Here is a 27,971-nt window from a genome sequence, read left to right as displayed (position 1 = left end):
GGGAAATGAGAGCAATTGTCTGTGATGTTTGAGGTGTCCTCTGGTCTTGAGTCCTGACCTGCTGACAATGCCCTCCTGGCCCCAAGCCACTTTGGTTTTGTAAATGCCTTGTGGCACCTGCGGGGTGGATGAGGCTTTGTGCAAATGCATTGGTAAGGCAGGTCTTGGGGAACCGCGCTCGGGCAGGTAGCAGATTTCTGATCTCTAGTTTGCATTGATCTTACATCTAGACACAGATTCAGAAGAACAGACACTCCCTTTTCCAGTACCTTCGGAAAGATTGCCGCTCCGTAGAATGAGTCCTTTCTCCTCCACCCTTAATCTACAACCCAGCTTTCCCGGGAGATCCTACTTTGATTTCCGGTCCTCACCCCATCAGCTGAGCTTGCATTCCTCTTTGCAGTCTCTCAATGCACCGGGTGAGCGAGCTCGTCTGACCTTCCCCTTGATCTCTCTGTGCCTTGATGGCATCTCCGAAATACCTGTTTTGTTCCTGCCATTCATGTGCATGGAGAGGGCAATGAGCTAGTCTCTATGTGTGCCTGCTTCCGGTATGGGGAGCACTTGGGTGCTGGAGCTTTGTGGCGTTCTTGTTTGTGTGGTGTAAGGCCCAACCATCGAGCTGTGGTCAATGTATGATGGCATTGGAAAGTGACGAGTGAAGTGGTTCTTTTTGCACCAGCTGGTACGGCCATGGATGACCTGCTCTGTCATCACACGCAGTGGCATAGCACGGCATAGCACGGCTGAGTGGAGGCTGTGGCCTTAGTCTGGAGGGTTGCAACCCTGCTGTATCCAGGAAACCAGCTGTGTCTGGGAGACTGGATCAGTGCATCCAGCCCGGAGTGGTCTGATTAAACATAGACTCAAGAGATCTTTATTGAAAAAATAAAGTAAAAACACACCAACAGCAGAATGCATCCTACAAAGCAGGCAAAGCAGAGAGCAGAAAGTGAAAGTATTTTCTGCAAAAGCCTGTGCTCACTGGTCAGTCCCGCTTATAGCGGATTTTTCCTAGCAACGGGGAGGGACCATCACTAGCCAAATTAGAAACCCTTAACTGGCCTAAGGGCCAAAGATCCAAGTCATGGCAAAGGCTGGCTTCCCCCAAGTTTCCCACAGCCAAGCAGGTTGTGACAGGGCTTTAGGTTGAATTCAGGGATGCTAGACATGTGTTACTGTGCAATCGACACTGTCTAGCCAACAGAATCCTAAAACATCTAAGATGCAGACCTGTTTGATCTCTTCAGGACTATATTGTAATCGTGGATACACGTGATGCACATTTCACATTTCCAAAGGTTTCTTTTGTTTTTTATTTTGTTCTTTTTGCTCATCCCACATCCTGGAATGAAGAAGGCCACAGCATGACAGTGCAAAAAGGATGCAGGGACTTCAAGCTCTCTTTAAAATGACTTTTTTGTGTGTGTGCTTTTATGTTTCTTATTGTTTTTCTGTGCACTACTGGCTTTCAAACATGCTTTGTTATGGAACTGTTTTCACTTGTGTCCAATGTACTGAAATGCTGTTATAGTCTTTGTAATGTATATTGTCTCAAGAATAAAATGAAATGTGGGTCCGGGGAGATGTGATGGCTGTATTTAACAGCATTGTTCTAGTTGAATCGTTGACTCTTAAATGTATGGTGGTATGTTTTCAATAGTGTAAAAAGATTTCAGAACACTTGTTTTGGAAAAGTCTTGCAGAAGGCATGATTCACTTAAAATTTTTAAAAGCCCTATTCAGATTCTGTAAATTCATTTCCAAAGCAGGATATGAGATTCAGCTTTAAAACTCTGTGTTCAGTCCTCACTACACTCTAACCTGTTAGTAGGAATTTTAAAATGATAATTGGTAGAAGCTAAACATAAAAATTAGCCATGATTTGGAAGAAAATGATCCTTTTGTATGTGAATTCATCCCACAGTAAAATAACCAAAAGTAAGGACATACCTTTCAGTTTTGCTTTTTGACTCAATCATTCGTCTTTTTTTAATAGGAAGTTGCTGTATTAATTCTAAAATTCTTTTAACTCAGTGTATTATCCTTCAGTTGTTTTGCAAATTAGTGTATAAAGGCCTTACTGAATTAAAAAAAATTAAATGGTCCCTTCTAGGGGATACCCTAGGGCTCATCAAAATTACATTTTCCACATCATTCCCCAACACCACTTCAAACTGTAGTTCATACACCTTTGAACATTTTAAGACCACACTGCTTCCTCCACCCAAACCACCTTCTCATGGGGTAGGTAGGGGGTATCCAACTCTTGAGGAAGGAGGGGTGGAAGGTTCCACAGGTGATTCTAATATCTCCCAGAGACCGTCCTGCCTCCACCAGCGCCCCCTCCCCTCCCTTAGGTGAGAAAAACGGCCGTAGTAAAATGATCTAAGAAGGAGATGAAGTCATTTGTTTCACTACATTTAATTCGTGTCATTATTAAAAATTATCACGTTTTTATTGACATACAGGTTACAGTCTGGGTTCATTCACTCATGTATGTATCATTAACTTGGACCCAAGTCATGACAAACACCTTCTGGCTACCCCCAGAGTTAGAAGTGCATGGAACAGTGATACAGAACAGAGTTTTTATCAAGATCCAGTGTTTTCTCCTTCTCAACTGGGTGAATTTTTCTTATTTTTATTTTTTATTTAATTAATTTATTTATTTTGCTTCCCTCCAGCCCCGAATTTTTCACATTTTTTAACAGTAAACCATCTCTTTAATATGGTGGAAAAGATTGAGCTTGGGGGCTGATAGAAATTTAAGCTGCATAGTTTAGAATCAATTGGAGGAGGATTTATTAAATGGGGAAAAAAATATGAAGAGAAACCATTTTTACGCAGCAAAGTTAACCAATATAAAAAGGGCTTTGGTTTTTCATGAATCAGGCCTCTGGTGACTCTTTTCAGCTGGTGCTTTTTCAGTGTCTACCGTTACTGTGTCCACCTGGTTGCTGCTTCACAGCTTTGATGGGTAGTGTCTCTTTCCAGGGTGCAGCTTTGAGCCGCAGTCCGCGCCTTACTCTCAGTTAGGCAAGTACACCTGTACCGTGGTTGTCATCTTTTTCTCGTGTGATTGGCATGCTCAATTTCCTCCACCAAGTAAACAGTGGCGGCTTATTGTACGTCAACAAAATTGTCTAATTGTCATGAAAACCCCATTATACCACTTTCTCAAATACTTAGAAAAAGCGTATTTTTGAACTTTGTAGCTAACAGAAGATTACATTTCCCCCCGTTTTCTTATACGTCGATGCAGAGCACTCTTTATGAGCGCTGACGCGGGTTAGGGTACAAGTCAGACCAGCGGTCGTAGTGTTTGTAGTGTGTGAAATTGAGCCCTTTTTTGGTATTAGTCTATCAAAAGAGACGTGTTTTCTTATCAATGTCACTTTTGCTTCCTGTTTCTCTCCCATGGCTTTCACTTGGAATGACAACAGTTGACATTAAAAAGCTGTTGGCAGGTATGGACTAACCTTACTTTGTTACAAATAGCAAAGACCAAAGTGCATGTGAGGCGGCTCACAGGTTCAATAAGTCAGCAATGGCACCTCTCCGGAGTGTGGTACTGGTAGGCGGCGTGTAGAACTCGGGTCACGACGACGTGTGCAAAGATGTCATTCTCTTCGCTTAACGTCCAAAACGCCTACTGCTCCAGGAAATAGTTTAACATGTTAGCGCTAGGAGTAACCTGCTAACTGTCATTTTTAAGGTATGAAGGAAGCGACCTGTCTCACGTCCAAAGTCACAGCCACTCATGAAAATTAGTTCATGTTGCCGATAGCCTTGCAGCCTCTGAGCTTCCTCTAGAGCTGAGGAAGTTTTCAAAACGACTAGATGTCCGCACTTGTGCCGCAGGGGTATTTCCTGGTCTCGCTCAGTGTGTTTTATCCCTCCTCCATCCAGGACCGTAGGCCCTAGCCTCCCCGCCTCAGGGTTACACAGGCACCTTAGCGTACCCTCTCCCTTTATGTCTCTGGTGTACTGTTGTCCCAGTCACCGGGTGCAGGGACCTGCACCTTCCAAAATCGATGCCACTTCACTCCCGGATCACCTGGTTGGGAGTGCAGTCTGAGTCAGGTAACCCCTGCTGAATCGGTCTCATGTCCTCCGTCTGCTTCTGGGTGCAGAGACTACCACCTCCCAGGACGTGGCCCCTTGTCTGCTCACTCACAGCCCCCGGTGGCCCCGGACACCTCCTTCCTGCATGGCAGCATGAAAACGGGACACGACACTCCTCCCCGTGCAGGAGTGTGTGGCTTCACGGAGGTCTCCGCATCTGCCTCGGTAACCCCGCTCCCTTCTCTTGTTCCCAGTGGCCTGGTTTGCTTTCGACCCTGGCTCGGCACACGCTGACATCATCTTCTCCAATGACAACCTGACCGTGACCTGCAGCAGCTACGATGACCGGGTGGTGCTGGGGAAGACCGGCTTCTCCAAGGGCGTCCACTACTGGGAGCTCACCGTGGATCGCTACGACAACCACCCTGACCCTGCCTTCGGCGTGGCTCGCGTCGACGTGATGAAGGATGTGATGTTAGGGAAGGACGACAAGGCTTGGGCAATGTATGTGGACAATAACCGGAGCTGGTTCATGCACAACAACTCGCACACCAACAGGTACCCGGCAGCCCCCAGACCGAGCCTTCTTCACATTGGCTTCTGGTAAAAATGAGAGCCCAAGTTCAAAGTCCTATTAAATAGACAACATAGAGGTGGCCAGGCAGGTGGTCTTCAGTAAGTGGCACAGGAGTTCTGCTATGCCTACCTGAGTCCTTCTCCGTGGTGAATTGATGGACTGATTGATTTTTTTTTTTTTTTTTTTTTGCGTAATGCCAGAGATGTGAGCACTTGCCTAGGCCCTTCACTGTGGCTAGAAACTAAGAATCCCCATGCATATTCATTCCAGGAAAACATCCCAGGATTCTAAAATCCAGACTGACAACTTACTAGGAGAGCTGTTTAGTTTTTCTGAAACTTCTTCTCCGAATCCACCAAATTAGGATAATAATATTTTTCCAGATGGAGTGTTCTCCAGATTAAATGAGATATGTGAAAATGTCATACATGGGAGGCAGCTGAGCACAGAAGCCATTGTTCTTCTTGTTTGGGTTATCATCAATACCGCTGCTCAGATTCGATGCCAGTTTGGGTAGCTTTAGAATTTGTAGGACTCTCTTATTATCGTATAAATTCAGAACACCCAGTTTGCTGGGGAAGGAGAACATAGTAATCTCCTCAGATTTGTCTCTAACACCAAAATATAGGCAATTATCCTTTAACCCAAACTATTTTTGTCCCCTAGATTTGGTTTCCATAAGTTGAGACGTGTCTTGCATGGACCCTCATGCACCTTATTCTCAAAGATTTCTCTAAGATACACTCTCTTTGGTGTTTTGAGAAAAAAAAATCAGCTCTGTTCAGTCAGCTCAAAAGGAAACGAGTCTGGCAGTGGTGGGCTGGTGGACTCCCCTGTCTTAGCTTTTTCTGGAAGGTCATCACTGCTCCTTCTCTAGTCGGTAGGATTCTTAGGACCTCCGCTCCCTATTCCCTCGGACATTTTCTATAAACGCCCATCCAGGTGCGTATTATTCATTATAACTTAAAGTGAACACACATACCATTTCAGCCTGACATCAAACCCTACCAGAAGTAGATAAGTGGTCATCTTTGGTGATTTACATTTGGGGGAGCCCTCAATCACTAGATTCCTAATGCCATTCTCCTATGTACCCACTTACTTTTCTCTTCTAGCTTCTTCATTTTGGAGTGAAGGCGTAAATAATAACACAAGTGTCACACTGTGCAAAGAAACACATTCTTAAAGCTGAGCATGTCTGCTTGCGTGCAAACTGTGCTGTCATTGTTGACACTGTGAACTAACAAGATGTGATTTCTGAACCTGTCCTTTAACGACTACGTACAGTCTGTATTCTGCATGCCGGAGGGGAAGAACAACACTTAACCAGTTTCTGTGCTCTGCTGAGATGAGGATGAAGTTCATTATTGCTAGACCTCAAAGAGTGGGGGTACAGCAGATCTGAGCATCCACATTAATGGCTTTTGTGAAACCATCAATTGAAGCATGAGACATAATTTGCTTTAAAATGACATTTCAACACAGGTTCCTTAAAATCACTCCTCCATCTTCTACAATATAATTGTTTCACTTAGCAGGGGAGAATCCTCTCCGATGTTGTCATTTTTTAGAGAGCCTTCTCAATTTAAACTCAACATGCCCAAAATTAACATCTTTCTGGAATGAGTTTTTTCTATTAAATCGGTAGCATAAGGCCCCACATTCAATTTTTCGTGCATATGCTTTCGATTCAGCCTAAGTGCTTCTTTATTTTGACTTTCAAATTAAGTCATTTTGGAGTCGATGTTTAATTCACACCATTTGTGCCAAGTGCACGACACAGCTGCAGACAGAGCTCTGATAGCCCAAAGCTGACTTCTTGTTCTTGGGCTTGAAAGATTTGTCTTCTGCTGTGGCTCAGAGGTAGAGACCCTCCGGGAAGGAGTTCACTCTCAGGGACAGCAGAGCAGCAGAGTTGAACCTGTATTCTCAACAGGGAGCGGTATGTCCCCCAAGGGACCGACTGGAAGTTGGTGTGGGGGGGTAAGCAAAGAATCTTTACTCTTTTTATTTACAAAGCACAGGTGTACACACAACACGTAAACAGATACCCAGTGTATCTGTGGTACTAAGATGATATGGGAGGAGGGCTGACTACGGAAGCTGGGGTGTGGAGAACGATACTTTTAAACACTGGTTAGTACAAAAGCGTTTGTACATTTAGTACAAAGAGGGGAGCTTCTAGAATGATGACAAGTGAAACCCGGTTGCTTTCTTTTCCCCCAGAACGGAGGGAGGGATCGCCAAGGGGGCCACAATCGGGGTCCTCCTCGACCTGAACAGGAAAACTTTGACATTTTTTATCAACGACGAACAGCAGGGTCCCATAGCCTTCGAGAACGTGGAAGGTCTGTTCTTCCCGGCGGTCAGCCTGAACAGGAACGTGCAGGTAAGCGCCGTGCCCCCACACGTCAGAGCAGCTTCTGCCCGCTCGGCTTCAAAGGCGGCCCGCGGGTGGTACGTTAGTCCCTGAGAGAGGGAAGCCGACCGTGTAAGGCCCAGACCGAGCCCCGGAGGAAAGGACAGGGGAGAGGGAGCAACGCTGACAACTGAGACGATTCCAGATCAGCTCCAGCCCCTTCCTTAAGCTTGGACACAGTCTCATTCTCAGCAAGTGGGAGATTGGAACTCAGTTCACGGTTTGCTATTGACCGGCCCTGAGGCCTAGTTTCATCCCTGGTAGGAATGAAACACGTGAACCAGCTGGCTTGAAAACAGATGGAATGACTTATGCAAAGCTCCATGAGCGCCCGAGAGGTGAAGGTGTGAGACTGGAGTTTTAGCAGCATTATCAGAAATCCCGAGCATCTTCTCTGCACTCTTCCTCCGTTCTGTTAGGGGCCGTGGGGACGGAAAACAGTCCCCGCCTACGGGCTACTTACTTACGATTCACGGCAAATGGCAAACAGGTTCTTCTCATGCATTCATTCAACAAATAACTACCGAGTGCCTTTACTATGTCAGGCACTATTATTATAATTATTGTAAGTATTGCTGTTTATCAGTGAAAACAAAACATAAAAACCGTGCCCTCATAGAGCTCCCATTCAAGTTATGGGAAATAGAATAAATCATAAGCACAGTGACTGTGTGAATGATATCCGTGTTAGAAGGCAGTAAGTGCAAGGGAGACGGAGTCAAGGGCAGGGCGAGGGGGGCTGAGGGTGCTGGGGTGGGGAGGGCAGCTGCAGTCTCAGCCAGGGCGCTGGGTGTGGGTGGGCCTCGTTACCGTGCCAAGTGAGCTGGGCCCTGGAGGGAGTGAGCTGTGTGGAGCTTTCCAGGCAGAGGGAACAACCAGCACAAGGTGTCTAAGGCACGAGGGGCCTCACGGGAGCAAGGCAGGGTCGAGGGGCCACGGCTGGGGTGAAGATCAGAGCCGGGGTGGGGGGTGCCTTGCTGGGCACTGCTAGGCTGGGCTTTCCCTGCCCTTCTCAGCGGGAGCTCTCATGTTCAGCTGTGTACCATTCGGCAGGCAGCTGCCGCTGTAAGATGGATAGGCCGTGGGATCAAAACACTGCAGGTGATTTTCGTTGTGTTTGGAACCATAGTCTTGGGAGCTATTTAAAAAAAAAAAGAAAGAAAGAAGAAAAAGAAAACCATTGTTGTTTATCAGTATGTGCAGTAAAAGTGATTGCAACCCAGTGACCTCTGCCCTTCTCTCTTCCTGCGACTAGATGGGGTTTTCTGGGAGGCTGAAATCTAATCTCTCAGAGTTCAGCCTCTACATTGGAAGAAAGGAAACCATAAATTGCCCTAGACGTGAGTCTTAGAAAAACCTCCTTCAAAGTTTTCCACATTTTCAGTTGCTTCCCCTTCCCAAGAATATTGTACTCGGTGCTATTCAGTGTTTTCCAGGATGTTCTGAGTACCCTTAGAGAAAGACTCTGGGGCTGGGGACACAGGGACGAGAAGGGGAAGGAGGGCATGAGACACCTCCGGCCTCGACCATGCAGCTGTCCACCGAGGTGCGAGGCTGCGCAGGAACCGAAACAGCACCCCTGCCCAGGTTTCTTGTACCTGGCAATCATCTATTCATTCCCCAAACGAAAGGCTCATCCTAATCGGAGTAAGTAGTGGACGCGTGAGAAGAGAAGGGTTCTCCACTCACCAGTTCTCTATCCATGGATGTCGCGTTGTCAGTCAGAAGGAACACAGCCTTCCCAGGATCCTTAAAAGAGGCAGGTGGATAAGAAACATATTATCAAGTGTCTCCAAGATTTGGGAACCCCCCACGGTGGCCAGGCTCTTAGCACAGGCAGAATCCTACTAGAATTCTCTTTAACGTCTACTAGAATAGATGTTGAAGAAAGGGAGCAGGTCCCCTGTTGAATTAGGAAGAGAGCCACTGTGCCCCGGGGAGGGGCAGACGCAGGGAGGGTTCCTGCCGTGCCTCCAGGACTCACAGTCTCATCCCCCAGGTCACGCTTCACACCGGGCTCCCAGTCCCTGACCTCTACTCCAGCAGAGCATCGATAGCCTAAGGATGGGCTGTGGAGGCGCCAGCTGCCCGGCCTTACCTCCGCCTGAGAGAGCAGCAGCAGGAGCTCAGCCAGCACATGGTGGGATGCCGGAGAGCTGGAAGCAGAGGGGGAGGAGGAGAGAAAAGCTGGTCCCTGCGTCTTCACACCCCACAGCTCTGCTCCGCCCTTTCCTTTCCAACCTCTCCTGCTCTAATGCCTGCATCCACTTCTGCGCCCAGCAACTCTAACCAACAAAGGACCTAGACCGCCCACCATGTCACTTAGTTTCCACTCCCAGCTTTTGCTTTTATTTTACACAATTTTTTTATGTAGGTGAGTTATATTTTGTTTCTTTTCTGATCATGTTATTGGTGACTTACTGAACTGTTACTGCCAAGAGAATATTCTCCTGATAACCTTTTTCTTAAGCTTTCTGACAAAGAGGTCGTCGTAGAGAGAGGTGGGGAAGAATTGGTTGAATTTGGAGCTTGCAGTTTACCTCCTAGAAGGTTCTTGCCGTTACGTCTCGTGCAGTGCTAGCCCTGCATAGCTAATCTTTGAGAGGTGGGCAGAGTGAATGCAGCATTGGGAAGTTTTACTATCCATTGAAGCACAAAAATATTAGCCATATGGCTACACAAAGGGTCACAGCCGGCAGGATCATTAGGATAGCCGGGTCATTGGGACAGGCCAGAAACCCTGGTCATTGAATCAAACTAGAGAGTCTCTAGACAGAGGCAGATCAGGGGATTTACGATCTGGTTCATTTATTTAATACAAGTTTTTAACTGAGAACCTACTATGGACCAGGCACTGTGGTAGACACTGGAGACACAGTGGTGAACACACAGGTGTGCTTACTCCCCTATTGGAGCTTACATTCTCCTAGGAGAGCAAACCAAAAATAAGACAATTACAAATTATTATACATACTAGAAAGGAAATAAATAAGGGGCAAAGAGGCTCATTGGCAAGATCTCTCAGTTCCCCAAGAATGATGCTAAAAATCTACCCATTCTGGCCACGGCACCAGGAACATACCAACTCAATGCCTTTCCAGCTACGCTATTTTAATTATGGTACCTGCTGTCATTCATCACAGAGCCTTCTTTGGCAGAAATGATGTCAGCATTCTTATTTGTTAATGCTGCAACGACACTAAGCCTTAAAAATGAATGTGAAAAAAAAAAAAGCGACCAGAGAGAGAACCCATTTTCAGTAATGGGGGATCTTCATTTGCAGTCCACGGCATCCCCATTCTCAGGATCAACTCACTTGTCTCCATGTATATCTGTGCCTGTTACAGACAACAGATCCATCACTCTGCTGCCATTCACAACCTAGCTTTCTGGAGTAGCTCAAATGTTTGGAAGAAAATGAAATTGTATGCCATTGCTATGACTGATAGCAGAGGATAATTCTTATTACTTCTCTATAGAGATAGACTTACACAGTTACCCTTCAGATTCTTTAGTTTGACATGAAGTTTTAGAAAATGTAGAACACGGAAAGAGGTCTGATTAGTTGTCTCAATATTTGCCAGTGAGCCAAGAAATTCCGCATGAGGCAACAAGAGTACCAGATAAAAGAGAAGTGGTAGGGTGGGAAAGCTCACAAACTAGTTGTGGCAAAAAGTAATCTCTGTAAATAGCTAATGATCCCTCTGTGCTCTATGTAGCTCACTCTATCAGTCAGTGTTTCTCTAGTCACGTGCTCCTAATTTATTGAATGGGTGCTATCCTGTTTATGTCCACCTTGGTTTCTTGGCTACAGAAAAACTCTGTTGCAGGGCAACACTAGTTTGATATTTGACTCACTCTCCGATGAGACTCGATGGCTGGGCCGCTGTAGACTCATAGTTACTCTTGTTCTTCATTAAATTCATCCTGCTAAGTAGATTTCTAGTGACTTGTAACACATAGTTTACACAGAATTGCCATTGTAGATGCATACAGCTGCTGTACTAGAAAAATGGATATTTCTGGTGTGCCAATAAAAGATTTTTATGAGAGAATATCATATGTTTCTTTAGAATTTCTTAGATTTTCCTATTGAGGATGACAATTCACCTTTGTCAAAGCAATCTGTCTTCCGCCAAGTGTGATTGGAAAGTCCCCCAGAGTTCTTGAAAGTACTGGGTCCTCACCTGATTTCCTTGGGAGCATTGACACGGTCTCCTGGTGGTACCTACCTCCTGAAGCTTAACTTAGTGTGAAGCATCTATAGTTTGGATGCTGTTTAGGTCTGTTTCCAAATCTCAGGAACTTACTTTCACAAACCTGCTCCTGAGAAAGGCCATAATCTTGTACTGCAAAGTATAGTGTCACTGCCTTTTCAAACCTGGTTCCTTCAACATTTCTTTGAATGGATGAACAATATAATGGTTTTTAAATAATCACACCGGGGACGCCTGGGTGGCTCAGTCAGTCGAGCATCTGTCTTTCTTTGGCTCAGGTCATGATCCCAGGGTCCTAGGACCCTGCTCCCTGCTCAGCAGGGAGTCTGCTTTTCCCTCTGCCCCTCCCCTTGTGTACTCTCTCTCTCTCTCTCTCTCTGATAAATAAATAAAATCTCTAAAAAATAAATAAGTAAATAATCACAACAGTACTGATCACCTTTATATTATCACTACCCCTTTCAAATTTTTTTCTGCTGACATTTATTTATTTATGACTGTAGATTTTTATCTTATTTTATTTTTTTAAATTCAATTAATTACCATGTAATGTATTATTGGTTTAAGAGATAGAGGTCAATGATTCATCAGTCTTATATAACACCCAGTGCTCATTACATCACATGTCCTTCTTAATGCCCATCACCCCATTATCCCATCCCCCCACCCCCCACCCCCAGCAACCCTCAGTTTATTTCCTATGATTAAGAGTCTCTTATGGTTTGTCTCCCTCTCTGATTTTTTCCTGTATGATCCTTTGCTTTGTTTCTTAAATTCCTCATATGAGTGAGATCATATGATAAATGTCTCTCTCTGATTGACTTATTTCGCTTAGCATAATACCCTCTAGTTCTGTCCACATCATTGCAAATGGCAAGATTCCATTTTTTGATGGCTGAGTAATATTCCATTGTATATATTTACCACCTCTTCTTTATCCATTCATCTGTCAATGGAGTCTCTCCCATAGTTTGGCTATTGTGGACATTGCTGCTATAAACATTGGGGTGCAGTTGCCCCTTTGAATCACTATATTTGTATAGTTTGGATAAATACCTAGTAGTGTAACTCCTGGGTCATAGGGTAGCTCTATTTTCAACTTTTGGAGGAAGCTCCATACTGTTTTCCAGAGAGGCTGCACCAGCTTGCATTCCCACCAGCAGTGTGAGAGGGTTTCCCTTTCTCCACATCCTCGCCGACCTCTGTCGTTTCCTGACTTGCTAATTTTAGCCATTCTGACTGATGAGGTGACATCTCCTTGTGGTTTTAACTTGTATTTCTTTGATGCTGAATGATGTTAAGCATTTTTTGTTGTGTCTGTTGGCCATTTGTAAGTCTTCTTTGGAGAAATGTCTGTTCATGTCTTCTGCCCATTTCTTGATTGGATTATTTGTTCTTTGGGTGCTGAGTTTGATAAGTTCTTTATAGATTTTGGATACTAGCCCTTTATATGGTAAGACATTTGCAAATATCTTCTCCCATTCTGTCAGTTATCTTTTGGTTTTGTCAAGTGTTTCCTTTGCTGTGCAGAAGCTTTTTATCTTGATGAAGCCCCAATAGTTCAGTTTTGCCTTTGCTTCCCTTGCCTTTGGAGACGTGTCCAGCAAGAAGTTGTTGCAGCCAAGGTCAGAGAGGTTGCTGCCTGTGCTCTCCTCTAGGATTTTGATGGATTCCTATCTCACATTTAGGTCTTTCATCCATTTTGAATCTATTTTTGTGTATGGTAAAAGAAAACGGTCCAGCTTCATTCTTCTGTATGTGGCTGTCCAATTTTCCCAACACCATTTGTTGAAGAGACTGGTTTTTTTGATATTGGATATTCTTTCTTGCTTTGTTGAGGGTCCATTTCTGGGTTCTCTATTCTGTTCCATTGATCTACGTATCTGTTTTGGGTTTTGGTTTGTTTTTTTTGAGATTTTATTTATTTATTTGACAGAGAGAGAGACAGCCAGCGAGAGAGGGAACACAAGCAGGGGGAGTGGGAGAGGAAGAAGCAGGCTCCCAGCGGAGGAGCCTGATGTGGGGCTCGATCCCAGAACGCTGGGATCACGCCCTGAGCCAAAGGCAGACGCTTAACAACTGAGCCACCCAGGCGCCCCTATGTATCTGTTTTTGTGTCAGTACCATACAGTCTTGATGATTACAGCTTTGTAATAGAGCTTGAAGTCCATGTTTGTGATGCCACCAGCTTTGGTTTTCTTTTTCAACATTCTTTTGACCATTCAGGGTCTTTTCTGGTTCCATACAAATTTTAGGATTCTTTGTTCCAGCTCTGTGAAAAAAGTTGATGGTATCTTGATAGGGATGCTGCTTAGGTTGCTCTGGGTAGCATAGGCATTTTAACAATATTTGTTCTTCCAATCCGTGAGGCATGGAACATTTTTCCATTTCTTTGTATCTTCCTCAATTTCTTTCATGAGTGTCCTATAATTTTCTGAGAACAGATCATTTGCCTCTTTGGTTAGGTCTATTCCTAGGTATGTTATGGGTTTTGGCGCAATTGTAAATGGGATCGACTCCTTAATTTCTCTTTCTTCTGTCTCATTGTTAGTGTATAGAAACGCAACTGATTTCTGTGCATTGCTTTTACATACTGCCACTTTGCTGAATTCCTGTATGAGTTCTAGCAATTTTGGGGTGGAGTCTTTTGGGTTTTCCACATGGAGTATCATGTCATCTAAAAAGAGTGAAAGTTTCACTTCTTCCTTGCCCATTCGGATACCTTTTGTTTCTTATCATTGTCTGACTGCTGAGTCTAGGACTTCTAGTACTATGTTGAACAGCAGTAGTGGTAATGGACATCCCTACCGTGTTCTTGACCTTAGGGGGAAAGCTCTCAGTTTTTCCCCAGTGAGAATGATATTCACTGTAGGCTTTTCATATATGGCTTTTATGATATTGAGGTATGTTCCCTCTATCCCTATGCTGTAAAGAGTTTTAATCAAGAAAGGATGCTGTACTTTGTCAAATGATTTTTCTGCATCTATTGAAAGGATCATATGGTTCTTGTCCTTTCTTTTATTAATATAGTTTATCACACTGATTGATATGCGGATATTGAACCACACTTGCAGCCCAGGAATAAATCCCACTTGGTCATGGTGAATAACCCTTTTAATGTACTGTTGGATCCTATTTGCTAGTATCTTCATGAGAATTTTGGCATCCATGTTCATCAGGGATATTGGTCTATAATTCTCCTTTTTGGTGGGGTCTTTGTCTGGTTTGGGGATCAAGGTAATGCTGGCCTCCTAGAAAGAATTTGGAAGTTTCCCTTCCATTTCTATTTTTTGAAACAGCTTCAGAAAAATAGGTATTAGTACTTCTTTAAATGTTTGGTAGAATTCCCCTGAGAAGCCATCCGGCCCTGGACTCTTGTTGGGAGATTTTTGATTACTGCTTCAATTTCCTTTCTGGTTATGGGTCTGTTCAGGTTTTTTATTTCTTCCTGGTTCAGTTTTGGTAGTTTATATGTTTCTAGGAATGCATCCATTTCTTCCAGATTGTCTGATTGTTGGCATATAGTTGCTCATAATATGTTCTTATAATTGTTTGTATTTCTTTGGCGTTGGTCATGATCTCTCCTCTTTCATTCATGATTTTATGTATTTGGGTCCTTTCTCTTTTCTTTTTGATAAGTCTGGCCAGGGGTTTATCAATCTTATTAATTCTTTCAAAGAACCAGCTCTTAGTTTCATTGATCTGTTCTACTGTTCTTTTAGTTTCTATTTCAATGATTTCTGCTCTAATTTTTATTCATTCTCTTCTCCTCCTGGGTTTATTTGCTTTATTTGCTATTCTTTCTCCAGCTCCTTTAGGTGTTAGGTTAGGTTGTATATTTGAGACCTTTCTTTTTTTTGAGAAAGGCTTGTATTGCTATATATTTCCCTCTTAGGACTGCCTTTGCTGCATCCCAAAGGTTTTGAATAGTTGTGTTTTCATTTTCGTTTGTTTCCATGATTTTTTAAAATTCTTCTTTAATTTCCTGGTTGACCCATTCATCCTTTAATAGGATGCTATTTAGCCTCCATGTATTTGAGTTCTTTCCAAATTTCCTCCTGTGATTGAGTTTCAGTTTCAAAGCATTGTGGTCTGAAAATATTCAGGGAATGATCCAGTCTTTTGTACTGGTTGAGACCTGATTTGTGACCCAGGGTGTGATCTATTCTGGAGAATGTTCCATGTACACTCAAAAAAAATGTGTTTTCTGTCGCTTTATGATAGAATGCTCTGAATATATCTGTGAAGTCCTTCTGGTCCAGTGTTTCATTCAAAGCCCTTATTTCCTTAATGATCTTATGCTTAGATGATCTGTCCATTGTAGTGAGTGGGGTGTTAAAGTCCCCTACTATTATTCTATTATTATCAATGTGTTTCTTTAATTTTGTTATTAATTGGTTTACATAATTGGCAGCTCTCAAGTTAGGGCATAAATATTTACAATTGTTAGATCTTCTTGTTGGACAGACCCTTTAATTATGATATAGTGTCCTTCCTTCATCTTTTATTGCAGTCTCTGGTTTAAAATCTAATTTGTCTGATGGAAGGATTGCCACTCCAGCTTTCTTTTGATGTCCATTAGCATGATAAATGGTTTTCCACCCCTTCACTTTCAATCTGGAGGTGTCTGTGGGTCTAAAATGAGTCTCTTCCTGACAGCATATCAATGTGTCTTTCTTTTTTATCCAATCTGATACCCTGTGTCTTTTGATTGGGGCATTTTGCCCATTTACATTCAGAGTAACTATTGAAAGATATCAATTTAGTGCCATTATATTACCTGTAAAGTCACTGTTTCTGTATATTGTCTCTGTTCCTTTCTGGTCTATGTTACTTTTGGGTTCTCTCTTCACTTAAAGGATCCCCTTTAATATTTCTTTCAGGGCTGGTTTAGTGATTACAAATTCTTTTAGTTTCTGTTTGTCCAGGAAGCTTTTTATCTCTCCTTCTGTTTTGAATGACATCCTTGTTGGATAGAGTATTCTTGGCTGCATATTTTTCTCATTTAGCACCCTGAGTATATCATGCCAGTCCTTTCTGGCCTGCCAGGTCTCTGTGGATAGGTATGCTGCCTGTCTAATATTTCTGCCTTTGTAGGTTACAGACCTCTTGTCCTGAGCTGCTTTCAGGATTTTCTCTTTGTCTCTGAGATTTGCAAGTTTCACTATTATATGTTGAGGTGTTGACCTATTTTTATTGATTTTGAGGGGTGTTCTCTGTGCCTCCTGGATTTGATTGCCTGTTTCCTTCCCCAGATTAGGGAAGTTCTCCACTATAATTTGCTCTGATATACCTTCTGCCCCCCTTTCCTCTTCTTCTGGGATCCCAATTATTCTAATATTGTTTTGCTTTATGGTACCACTTATTTCTCTAATTCTCCTCTCATGATCCAGTAGTTCTTTACTCTCTTTTTCTCAGCTTCTTTCTTCTCCATCAGTTTGTCTTCTATATCACTAATTCTCTCTTCTGCCTCATTTATCCTAGCAGTTAGAGCCTCCGTTTTTTATTGCATCTCATTAATAGCCTTTCTGATTTTGACTTGATTAGATTTTAGTTCTCTTATTTCTCCAGAAAGGGGTTCTTTAGTGTCTTCTATGCTTTTCTCAAGCCCAGCTAATATCTTTATAATTGTTTTTCTGAACAACATCTCATTTATATCCATACTGATTAGGTCCCTGGCAGTCAGTACTGCCTCTTGTTCTCTTTTTTGAGGTGAGTTTTTCAGTTTTGTCATTCTTTCCAAAGCAGGATAGATGAATGAGAAGACAAAATACTAAAATGGCAACAACAACTCCAGAGAGATATACACTAACAAATTAGAAGAGATCTGAAACCAAAAAACAAAACAAAACAAACAAACAAAAAACCCAAAAATTAAAAAATAGAGAGAGAGAGAATATAATCAGACAGGTGAATGGAACAGAGCAATATACTGGATCCTGTGTGTATTTTGGTCTGTTAGAAAACTAGATCCCAAAATTGTAAAGAAAGACTGATATATGTACAAAAATAAAATTAAATACAATGAAAGGATAGAATGTAACTGTAAAAATGAAAATTAAAAAAGACTTTTAAAAAGAAGTTGATAAAATTGGTTGAAAAAGGAAAGAGAAAAAAATTAAAATCGGAAGACTAAAGAATCCTGGGGGAAAACCATGAATTCTACATACTGTTTTCCCCGAGTGCTGGGGTTTTACAGTTCTCTATAATGGGTAAACTTGGTCTTGGATGTTCTTGCTGATCTTCTGGGTGAGGAGCCAGTTGCACTGATTCTCAAGTGTCTTTGCCCCTGTGGGAATTGCACCCCCCTTGCCAGGAGGCCAGGGTAAGTTATCTGCTCTGGTTTGCTCTATGTAGGTTTTGTTCCCTGAAGCCTTCCCATGCAGCTTTAGAGGATGAGAATGAAAATGGAGGCCTCCCAGTCTCCAGCCCTGGAGCCGAAAGCTGAGAGCCCTACTCCTCAGTGTGACCTCAGAGAAAAGGAAACACTCCTGTCTTCCTGGTCTCCATCCACACTCTGTGCTCACCTGGCCTGTGACCAAGAGTTTCTATTTCAGGCGTGCAGCCACCTTTCAAGTCTTCAAACCCTGCAAACTCCTTTGGCGTGCACTGGGGCCACTCCTCCTGGGGTGTGGAGGGGAGTCTCGCTGCAGTTCTGCCCTTGCTGGGCCCCTGCTCTGACAGCAGTCACCCAACTGAGCTGTGGTTCATGGTTTATAGCAACCTGGAGTTGAGAGCCCACTCCTGCACTCACTGTTTGTAGCCGGTTTCCGCACTCCAGTGCCTGGGAGCTCTGCCACACTCAGGCACCCCCGTCTTCCTGTGACCTCAAGGATCCTGAGACCACACTGTCCCAGCTAGGGTTCTGCCCCACTTCGCCACCTGAACGTCTTTCAGGTGGGGACATCCCCCACTGGAGCAGACTTCTAAAAGTTCCAATTTTGCACTCCACTGTTCTATCACTTTCCGGTAGCGGGCTGATGGAGGCTCCTTCCCTCCTCAGTTTAGCTTCCCATATTGTCCCAGATTCACTTCTCCGCACCTCCTACCTTGCAGAAAGTCGTAGTTTTTCTATTTGTAGAGTTGCAGCTATTCTTTTCTTAGATCTCTGGCTGAGTTCGCAGGTGTTCAGAATGATTTAATAGCTATCTAACTGAATTCCTGGGACCAGACAAAACTAAGGTCTCCTATTCCTCCACCATCTTGGACTCCTAGGGAGAGAGCCCATTACCCTTTTTTTTTTTTAAGATTTGTTTATTTATTTTAGAGAGAGAGAGCACATGCGCAAGTGGGGAGAGGGGCAGGGAGGGAGGGAGAGAGGGTCCTCAAGCAGACTCCCTGCTGAGCGTGGAGCCCAACTTGGGGCTCAATCTCACAACCCCAAGATCATGACCTGAGCCAAAACTGAGAGTCCAATGCTCAGCTGACTGAGCTACCCAGGCACCCTTGTCATTACCCTTTTAACTGGGGGTTTTCTCTGTGTGTGTGTGTGTGTTTTAAGGAAAACATCCCCTGCAAGCACCTGATCCAGGTTATGACCTCAGAGCAGCACACTCTGGAGCTGGCAGCTGCCCAGGCTCTGTGTCCACCAGGCTTCCCCACATTCCTGTTTCCTCACCTGCTACCCTGATACTTCCTTCTTCTTCCTCCATGGGTCCACTCACTCTGGTGGTTTTCTTCCTTCTGTTCTCCACCTAAGGGAATACATTAGCTGCTTTCTACTCTTCCCATGGCACTGAGGTTAACGGAACTTCTGATTCCTGGCATTGCCTCATAGGAATGATAAAGTGATTTGCAAGATATCATCCTATTTTCTGGAAGTGAGATAGATCCTTTTCTTCTAACTCTAATGTGTGCATTAATCTTTTGCTTATCTCTCCAACTCACTGATAAAAAAGGAGGACTTTCTGTTGAATCAGGATTTTTGATCATGAATCAAAGGAACGATGGTAATTAAAGAAGTTCTCAGATCACACTACCTTATGATTTATATGAACATGCCAAAGATGCCTACATATATATTCAAATATATGTGCCAGCTACTTCCACTGATACTGGCGTTTAGAGAAACCTAAGGCTGATATAATACATCACAGGTAACTGAGACTTCCTACATCTTGTCTTTAGCCAAAGAACCAGCATTTTGGATACACCCAGAATTTGAGGTATTGAAAAAGACTGAACAGTGGAGGCACCTAATTAAATGCACAGAAAGATCAGTCTAGTTTGGAGATGTATTATCTGCAGCACTCTGCCACAACTGTGCTAAGACAAGCTTCAGGTACAGAACTAGATATCACAGAATTAGTAGTGATGGTTGCATAACCTTGTGGTTGTACTAAAAATCACTGAGTCATACACTTTGAAAGGGTGAGGAACCATGTTGCACGTGACCAGGACTCTCCTTACAGCTTCCTTCCAATGACACCCAAGTCTGTTCCTATTTCCCCAAAGCTATCCTCTGAGATAAAGCCCAAGGCAGAGAGAGGGGTGTCAGGGACCTAGGAGCAGATCTCCTGACCCTACGTTTTCCTTACCTTCCCATATGCCTTTGGTTGGTGAAAGGGCTTTAATTTGCTTCCTCTTCTGCTGAAGATTGCCTCTCCATTTTGTTCTGAGCCTCTCTAACATGGACTTTAACTTGTCCCTTTGCTGAAGTTCAAAATGGTGGAGAGAGTAGAAAACCTTGCTCCCATTAAGGAAGCAATTAAAAACCGCTCTTATACCCTCCAGTGGTTATGAATCTTACTCACCTCTTTCTTCCTTCTCCCACCAGGGAAAAATAAATGTTCACCATGAAATGTAAAAGAGTTAATATTTTGGTTGGTTGGTCTTGCCCTTCCCCCCCAATATTTTTTTTCTAAAATTCCCTAATAATGAACATAATAAATTATAATTCCACTAATGAGGATGACTGAACATTAAATATTAGTTACCTGTTAACAACTTACAAACCATCTTTTGAAGTATAGCCACAGTTTGTAACATATATAATAAAGGAAACCATAAAGCTAAAGAAACCACCGTGATTAAAGAAACTTCATGAAGGTATAAACCAGAGGTTTTCCACCCTGGCTAAAATTCTCTAGCAAGGACAGTATGTTCAACCATGCATTTCTATATGTTCTGCACAAAGAAAGGGGCACAACCGAGATCATGCATGTAAAAGTGCTTTGTGCAATAGAGATGAAAGGCACATTAAATGTGAGTATTAATTATTAAGTAACCTCTATACTCTGCTTTATCAGACAACCCTGAGAGGACTAAAGTATAGTGCCTGAGAGCAGCATCTGGCGGTGACTGTCTGAATTCTGGTCCTGGCTCCAGGTTGTGCCAGCTGTGTGCCCTGGAGCACCCACATTTTCCACACTCTAAAGTAGAGGTAACAATAGAATGGATTTGAGGGTTAGATCAAATAATATGTGTAAAGTGCTCTGAACAGAACCTGGCCCATGATGAGGGCGATGAAGTCTTAGGCATTATTCATTCATGTGCAGTCTGTTCATGATGCCTCCATTCCATCCCCTCCCTTTTTTATTACCAAGATCCCAACAGAGGGTCAATAATGATTCATATAATCATCTTCTCAGGAGACAATGCCTATTAGTGGAACTTGACAAAATGTGAAATTCTTTTGTTAATGGAAGATTGTAGGCAAGGACATTCTGAGCAAAAGCAGTAACTGGATTCGTAGGACACATAATCAAAATGGCATACTATTACTAAATCAACCACAACTCAGAAATAGAGATTTCAATAGATATTGAACAGAGAATCACAAAGGAGGAAATGAAAATTATTCAAAAATGTTGAAAAATATTTGAAAACTGGCTATTTGGAAAGCAAAACTATATTCGTAATCATCTCTATGTTGCAGATACTAAGGTGGTAACATAAAATATTTAAAACTTTAATAAACCAGAAGAGATTACAAATATTCATCTGATCTTTCTCAGGGAGGCTTAAACCACTATAAATTACTTTATGCAATAGGCTTATCGATTTTCTAAAACTCCTCTCCAACTTATATTTTACATTTAGTTCCCTCCTTTGTTATCTCTGCCTCTGTGTCATGCCCATCTGTTTCCTTCTTTAATTAACTGGGCCCATCTTTATCCTGCATAACCCTACTTCTAATACTATAGATTTATTGGCTGTATTGATTTATTGTTATGCCATCATTTAAAAAATGACTTTTAAGGAAAGATTAAGGTATTAAAAATGAACTACTCTGCACTCTGTTTCTGGACTATATTTTCAAACTAGTAGTTAATGAGTTTATAATGAGCAAGTTGTCTCTGGTAAATGAGGGTCCTAATGCTTCCTTCTTTAATGCTGATTTCCACATAGGATCTGTGAAAAGAACACTCCACTCAATATATATTTTCCTAACTGCCTGGTGGGCAGTGTGGCTGTCAGATGTGAAGAAATAAGTCTCCAGTCTTATCGGTTGGCAGGCTGAAAATGATAATTGCAGCTTCTTGTGAGGTTGGTTTCATGGTTGGCAATATAACAGGTTTTGCAAATATGCAAACTTTAATATCTAGGTATAGTGATAGGCTTGCTCAGACCTGATAGACCTGCAGGAAAAAAATCACACATAGCTATCAGAAAGAAATCAATCTTAGAAACTTGCGAGGGTCAGACAAAACTCCATGCCACTATTAAATTCCATGTCTTCAAGATTTCAACCAAGATCAGGTATTGAAACGTAGAGCAGTTACCACCTGCAATACACACACTGCGTGTAAGCTGCTTGTCTATCATCCAAGTGGAAGGGACTCTTCCTCAATCGATGTTAAGAGAATCTGAAATCTGTTCTCTATGCCTTGGGAATGGATAGAGAGGATCCCACTGGATCAGATGAAGCCCCAAAGGCCAGTCCTGGAGCATTTGGGATGCCAGATCAGGAGCTCCAAGGGGACAAGAGAGAACAGGCTACAGGTGCAGGCTCATTGACAAGGAGCATCAGATGCATTCCCCACGTGCTTTCTTTTCTTCAGAGGTCTCACGTGTCAAGCTTCATCCTTAAGCCTCTTGTCAGGTCTTTGGCAGTAACTACAGGAAACACAATCACTGGGACACCTTCCTAGTAGGAACTATCAAAGGTGCTCTTAAGGACAACAAAGGACCATCCATTATTCCACAAAATGGGTCTGACCCAATATGATATTTTTCGTGGTCTGAAGCTTCCTGGGGTGGGGCTAATAATAACAAAATAATACGTTATTTTCTTCTTTCTCCGACGCAAAGGTTTTTTGGGGTGTGTGTGTGTGTGTGTGTGTGTGTGTGTGTGTGTGTGTGTGTGTGTTTTCAAACCTTAACATCTCTGCAATGAAGACACATCTCACCTGCATCAAAAGAAACTCACCAGCGGCTGGTACAGCAGGTGCTTTTCAGCCTCCACTGCCGTGAAATCATCCGAACAGCCTTAGAAATAGTGAGACCAAACTACTCAGTTAATTGGCTTGGGATTCGGCCTGAGAACGTGGGGTTTTTTAAGTTGCCCAGATGATTCTAATGTGTAGCCGGGCTTGAGGAGGCAGAGGAAGAGAATGTGTGGATGGCATATATTCACAGTTTGCACTGCCAGTGCATTTGAGAAATTAATAAGATGTGGGGGTGGATCAGTTCATAGGCCTGTTACTTCTGGGAAGTTATTTGTGCTGGTAGGTGGTAAATTTATTTATTTTTATTATTTTTAAATTTCAATTCCAGTATAGCTAACATAGTGTTATATTAGTTTCAGGTATACAAGCAGCTGGTGAACTTAAATTCACATCACAGTGATCAGTTAAGAGGTCTTTTAAAAGATTACACTAGAATGCAACATAGAAAAATATTTGGTGTATGTACAAAATTAATAACCATACGCTGTATGCTGTGATTGAAAGCAGTAAAAATTGCCAAAATTTGAGAACAGATTATAAGATTTTCAATTGTTAGGACCAACTGATGTACCAAAAACTATTATTCAGGGGTGCCTGGGTGGCACAGCGGTTAAGCGTCTGCCTTTGGCTCAGGGCGTGATCCCGGAGTCCTGGGATCGAGCCCCGCATCAGGCTCCTCCGCTGGGAGCCTGCTTCTTCCTCTCCCACTCCCCCTGCTTGTGTTCCCTCTCTCGCTGGCTGTCTCTATCTCTGTCGAATAAATAAATAAAATCTTTTAAAAAAAAACTATTATTCAGATGTCCAAATCTGTCAAAAGCTTCCAGCTTCTTCCCAGAAAAGCTCTTTACTTATAGTTACTTATAATTCAATTAGCAGCAACAAGACAATGTAGCCAAACGGGAAACGCAAACACACTAACAAAACCCCGCGTAACCCGCAATATTCTTTGAGATGTGTTTCCATGATTCTGCAGCATCGCAAAGAGGCTGACAAGGTCCAGATCGTTGGCGGGGTTACCAAGACGTTACACATAACAGCCAACGGCCCTACGTACTCGAGAGGCAGTTTCGACCCCGGGTGTGATTCATTCCGAAAAAAGGAAACAGAATGTACTTGTAAAGAAATCCGTACGAGGTTGTAAATCGGGTGTTTTAGGGTTGTGCGCATGTAATGTTGCATTTGGTTTTGCTTTTTCCCACAAGTGCTAATAGGAAGTTAGAGGCACATTTTACAATCTTTGACGAATTTTCTTAGAACTGGAAATATTCTAATAATATTGGTAATGATACATTGAACCTCACTGCTGTCCAGGCGTGTACAAAAGGCTTACTTACTCTTCATCTCACTTACACGTGTTTATTACTGCATCTCAGAAATGAGAAAATTGAAGCCCAAAGAGCTTGAGTGACTTGCCGAAGGTCCCACAGCAGGCAAGTGTTAGAGAGAAGGTTTGAATCCAGCCTCAATCCGGAGCCCACGCCCCTCGTTAACCACGTGGCTATAGGGCGCCGCGTACAACACACTCCCTCACTGGATACGTATTCAAGGAGCGTCTATTAAGTGCTAAATACTGTTAAACACTAGAGATACCAGTGAACAAAATAGACAAGGTCTCCACCTTCTTAGACCTGGTACTCTAATCTGGAAATGCAAATAATAAGTAAGTAAGTAAATGAAACTCGAGACAATTTTAAATACTAATACCAGAAATTGAACGGGCTCATGAGACCAAGTTTTGGGGTGTCTGCAATTGCCTGCGAAGGCGGCGTTTGCGCAGCAGAGCCATGGGCGATGGCAGACGGCCTTGAGCTGGGAACAAGCTCCGCGCGTCCAAGCAGCTGGAGAGCGAGCCCTGCAGCTGACCTGCGGTGAGAGGGAGGGCAGCGCCGGTGACGTCATGAGGTGGGCGGGGCCAACCGCGGAGGCTCCCGCAGGCCAGGGGCACCATGGAGGACTCTGGTTCCCAAAAAATGGGACTTGACTCTGGCTGACCTAAAGGCACAGACAGAAGGTATTAGAATGGTGGCTCAGAAAGCTGGGAACCAGAGCAGCTGTGGGCATCAAGGAGCAGGAACTGACGAGCAGTTGGCCTTCTCTGGGCCCAGAAAGTCTGCTCAAGTGCTCCCGCTCTTTCCCATTTGGATTCCAAAAGGCCAGTGTGATTTTTGTTTGGGTCCTGTGTCTGACTCTTAGCTGATAGATGGCAGGACATCATGACTTAGAACCCAAACCACTGCATCCAATCCCAGTGCTGTTTCCAGAAAAGTGGGGATGGGCGCGGCAGAAAAATGAGCAAAGGACAGTGACAGTTGTAGCGATGCGGTGATTTGAGGGAATGAAGGCTGTTAAAGTCTGTGCCTTCCATTGCTGGGATGTGTTCTTTTTTTACAAAAGCAAATATTTTGGAAATAGCAGGAAGCCAGGAGGCTGAATTTCAATCTCTGCAGAGAATACACAGTGAAGGGGGAAATTCTCTTCAGTATTGATGTTATGTCTCAGAAATACTAGATGCTCACAACTGATGTAGCTCGAAAAACACCAGAGCCGCCCCAACTCAGTAGAAACTGGGGCCAGAGCCAATTTTACCTAATACATCTTTCCCAAGAAATGAACACAAGATATCACTGCCTCTAAGGTATTCAAAACTGAACTGGGAATTTTTTTCTCATGGTGTAAAGACCTACATAGCTGATGAAAGATTTTTTAAAGATCTGAGGAGCAAGTGCACGCCTCTCTGGACACTACAGGAGTTCAGACAGCAGGAAACCGCACAAATGTGCGTGTCCCATCAAAGGTAAGGGTGTCTTTTCTTTTCTTTTTTTAAGATTTCATTTGTTTATTTATTCAAGAGAGAGTGAAAGAGAGAATGAGCAGGGAGAGCGACAGAGGGGGAGGGAGAAGCAGACTCCCCGCTGAGCAGGGAGCCTGATGGGGGCCTTGATCCCAGGACCCTGAGATCATGACCTGAGCTGAAGGCAGACACTTAATGACTGACCCACCCAGGTGCCCCCGGAGGTGAGGATCTCTAACACTGAAAGCAGCACAGCTAAAGAAGAACCAAGCTGTATCGAAGACAGAGACCCTCAGATTCTTCTTGAACCGAAGGAGCAAATTTGTCTTAGGACCAAACTTTGTTCAAAAGCAGTTAATGGACAAAGAGAAACTGGAGCAACTTGGAAGAGACCAAGCCAGAGTAAGTGCCAGTAGCACAGAACGGGACACTGGATGTGACAGTGATGAGCAAAGAGATGTGCCCTCTGTTAACCAACTGGTGTGTGGAAATATCTATCGCTACAGCCTCGGGGGTCAGGAGAGTTCATCTGACACCCAGCAGCACCTCAGACACCCAGGATATCAACAACTCAACACAGAGAACTGCACTATTAAACTGTGGAGATTCACCATCTTTGCCTCCCGTTTGGGAAACCCACAGGCTAAGTAGGGATGAAGATGACAATTTAGGACCAAAGAGCCCATCGTTAAATGGCCACCATAATAATCTAGAGGCAGTGCATAACTATGTAAATACAGAGAATGTACCAGTGCCAGCAAGTGCCACAGAGTAGAATATTCAAGGCATTGGGACTGTACACTGACAGTCCTTAACTTTGATATCAGACGCCCAACTTGAGAAACAGGCGGCTCAGTGACATACAGGTTGACTTGGAAGGCACACAGAGCTGTATGCAGTGATAGAAATCGAGAGAGCTGCTACTCCGTCAGATTTGCAGAAAGCACTACGGGAGATAGCTGGCTGATTTAGGAAGACCAGACATAATAGTGCTGACCTGCCCATGTGAACCTGAAAAGAGGTACATTGTTTGCTCCTTTGTGAAGTTTTGAAAAATGAAGATACAAGTACTTCATTGTCATTTCTAAACACTAACTCCTTTTACAGACTGATAAGATTTTTTTTTCTGACTATTGCGTGTGCTGATTTAACTAAAGGGAATTAATGTAGTGCAGGAACCTGTTAAAGAACATTAATTTCAGTATATGCTCCTCAGTACTGTCCAGCAGCATTTCACAGTCCTATTTAACATGAGAGGTGGGGGCACCTGGGGGCACCTGGGTTAAGCATCCAACTCTTGATATCGGCTCAGGTCACGACCTCACGGTCGTGAGCTCAAGCCCCAAGTTAGGCTACACACTGAGCATGGAGCCTGCCTAGGATTCTCTCGCCCTCTTCCTCTGCCCCTCCCCCTGCCTGTGCTCACTCTCTCTCTCTCTCTAAAAATATAAAATAAAACTGGAACTGAAGTGAGCGACATGCTGGTTGATTTTTATCAATATTCTGGACTTAACACATATCATTTATGTCTAAGTTGTGGTTAGCATTTTAAATATTTTATAAAGCCTCTTGATAATGTGCACTGCTAACAGATAACTCTAAGCTTTGAAAGTCACATTTGTAGATTCACTATTCATAGTAAATGGCCTCCAGCACGTAACATGAGGAATAGTTTATTTCATTAATTGTAGACTTTTTGCCTTGAGCCAAAGCATATGTAAAGGAAATAGAAGTACCACACCTCCTTGTACAGCAGTCGGTTCCTTTGCCTTCTGCGTTACTAGAAAGAGTCCTATGTCCATGAATATGGTTTGCTCTTGGTGTGTTGAAAGGCAGGAAGGAGACAACATTTTCTGTTTACTCATCTCATAATGTCATTTAAAGGGCATGCCCAGATATCTGAATCAGAATTACACTACACTCAAGAATCAGTCTTGGGTCACTTTACCCAAAAACTTTTGGAATCTGAACCATGAAGTCTTGAAAGTTTCTCTCCTGGAGATTAATAATAACATCACTTTCTGGAGGCATTTGTGCTATCAGGTTGCCATTTACCTTCAGTTTTTTCCTTTGGTGTTTGGGATGTCTTATTTTGTTGCTTAATGTCTTTTTCAATTTAAGATGTTTGAGCTTTCAATGTCATAAAAGCTGTATATGAAAGACCCACAGTTAATATCTTCAATGGGGAAAAATTGATTTTTCTCTATGGTCAGGAACAAGACAGGCATGTCCACTCTCACCATTACTGTTTAACATAGTACTAGAAGTCTTAGCCTCAGCAACCAGACTACAAAAAGAATAAAAGGCATCCAAATTGGCAAGGAAGAAGTCAAACTTTCACTATTTGCAGATGGCATGATACTCTATATAGAAAACCTGAAAGACTCCACAAAAAAATTGCTAGAACTAATACATGAATTCAACAAAGTCCTGAGATATAAAATCAATGTACAGAAATCTATTGTATTTCCATACGCCAATAAGGAAGCAACAGAAAAAGAAATCAAGA

General features: G+C 43.1%; 1 protein-coding gene and 1 pseudogene across 9 annotated transcripts in view; both read left to right on the top strand.

Annotated features, from left to right (window-relative positions):
- The window catches only part of TRIM9 (tripartite motif containing 9), a 108,428-nt gene extending 97,309 nt beyond the window's left edge, over positions 1-11,119 (top strand). For 2 of the 9 annotated variants that reach the window (XM_087859074.1, XM_045798644.2), the window contains exons 8-10: positions 4,323-4,626; positions 6,872-7,034; positions 9,064-11,119. In XM_087859074.1, coding sequence (XP_087715200.1) covers positions 4,323-4,626; positions 6,872-7,034; positions 9,064-9,126 — 530 coding nt within the window. In that variant the 3' untranslated portion in view covers positions 9,127-11,119. Of the gene's footprint in view, positions 1-228; positions 420-2,997; positions 3,040-3,446; positions 3,471-4,322; positions 4,627-6,871; positions 7,729-9,063 lie in introns of those variants that run through there. The other 7 variants (XM_087859073.1, XM_045798637.2, XM_045798656.2 and 4 more) reach the window with 6 other exon arrangements.
- Positions 11,120-23,632: 12,513 nt separating this feature from the next.
- LOC123794042 (fibroblast growth factor receptor substrate 2 pseudogene) lies at positions 23,633-26,471 on the top strand (annotated as a pseudogene).
- The last annotated feature ends 1,500 nt before the right edge of the window (positions 26,472-27,971 follow it).

This window comes from Ursus americanus, chromosome 35 (genome assembly GCF_024610735.1).
Source record: "Ursus americanus isolate L20-20 chromosome 35, mUrsAme1.1.p, whole genome shotgun sequence".
Classification (NCBI taxonomy): domain Eukaryota; kingdom Metazoa; phylum Chordata; class Mammalia; order Carnivora; family Ursidae; genus Ursus; species Ursus americanus.
The sequence above is the reverse complement of the archived record's forward strand: the minus strand, read 5'-3'. Positions and strand labels throughout refer to the sequence as shown.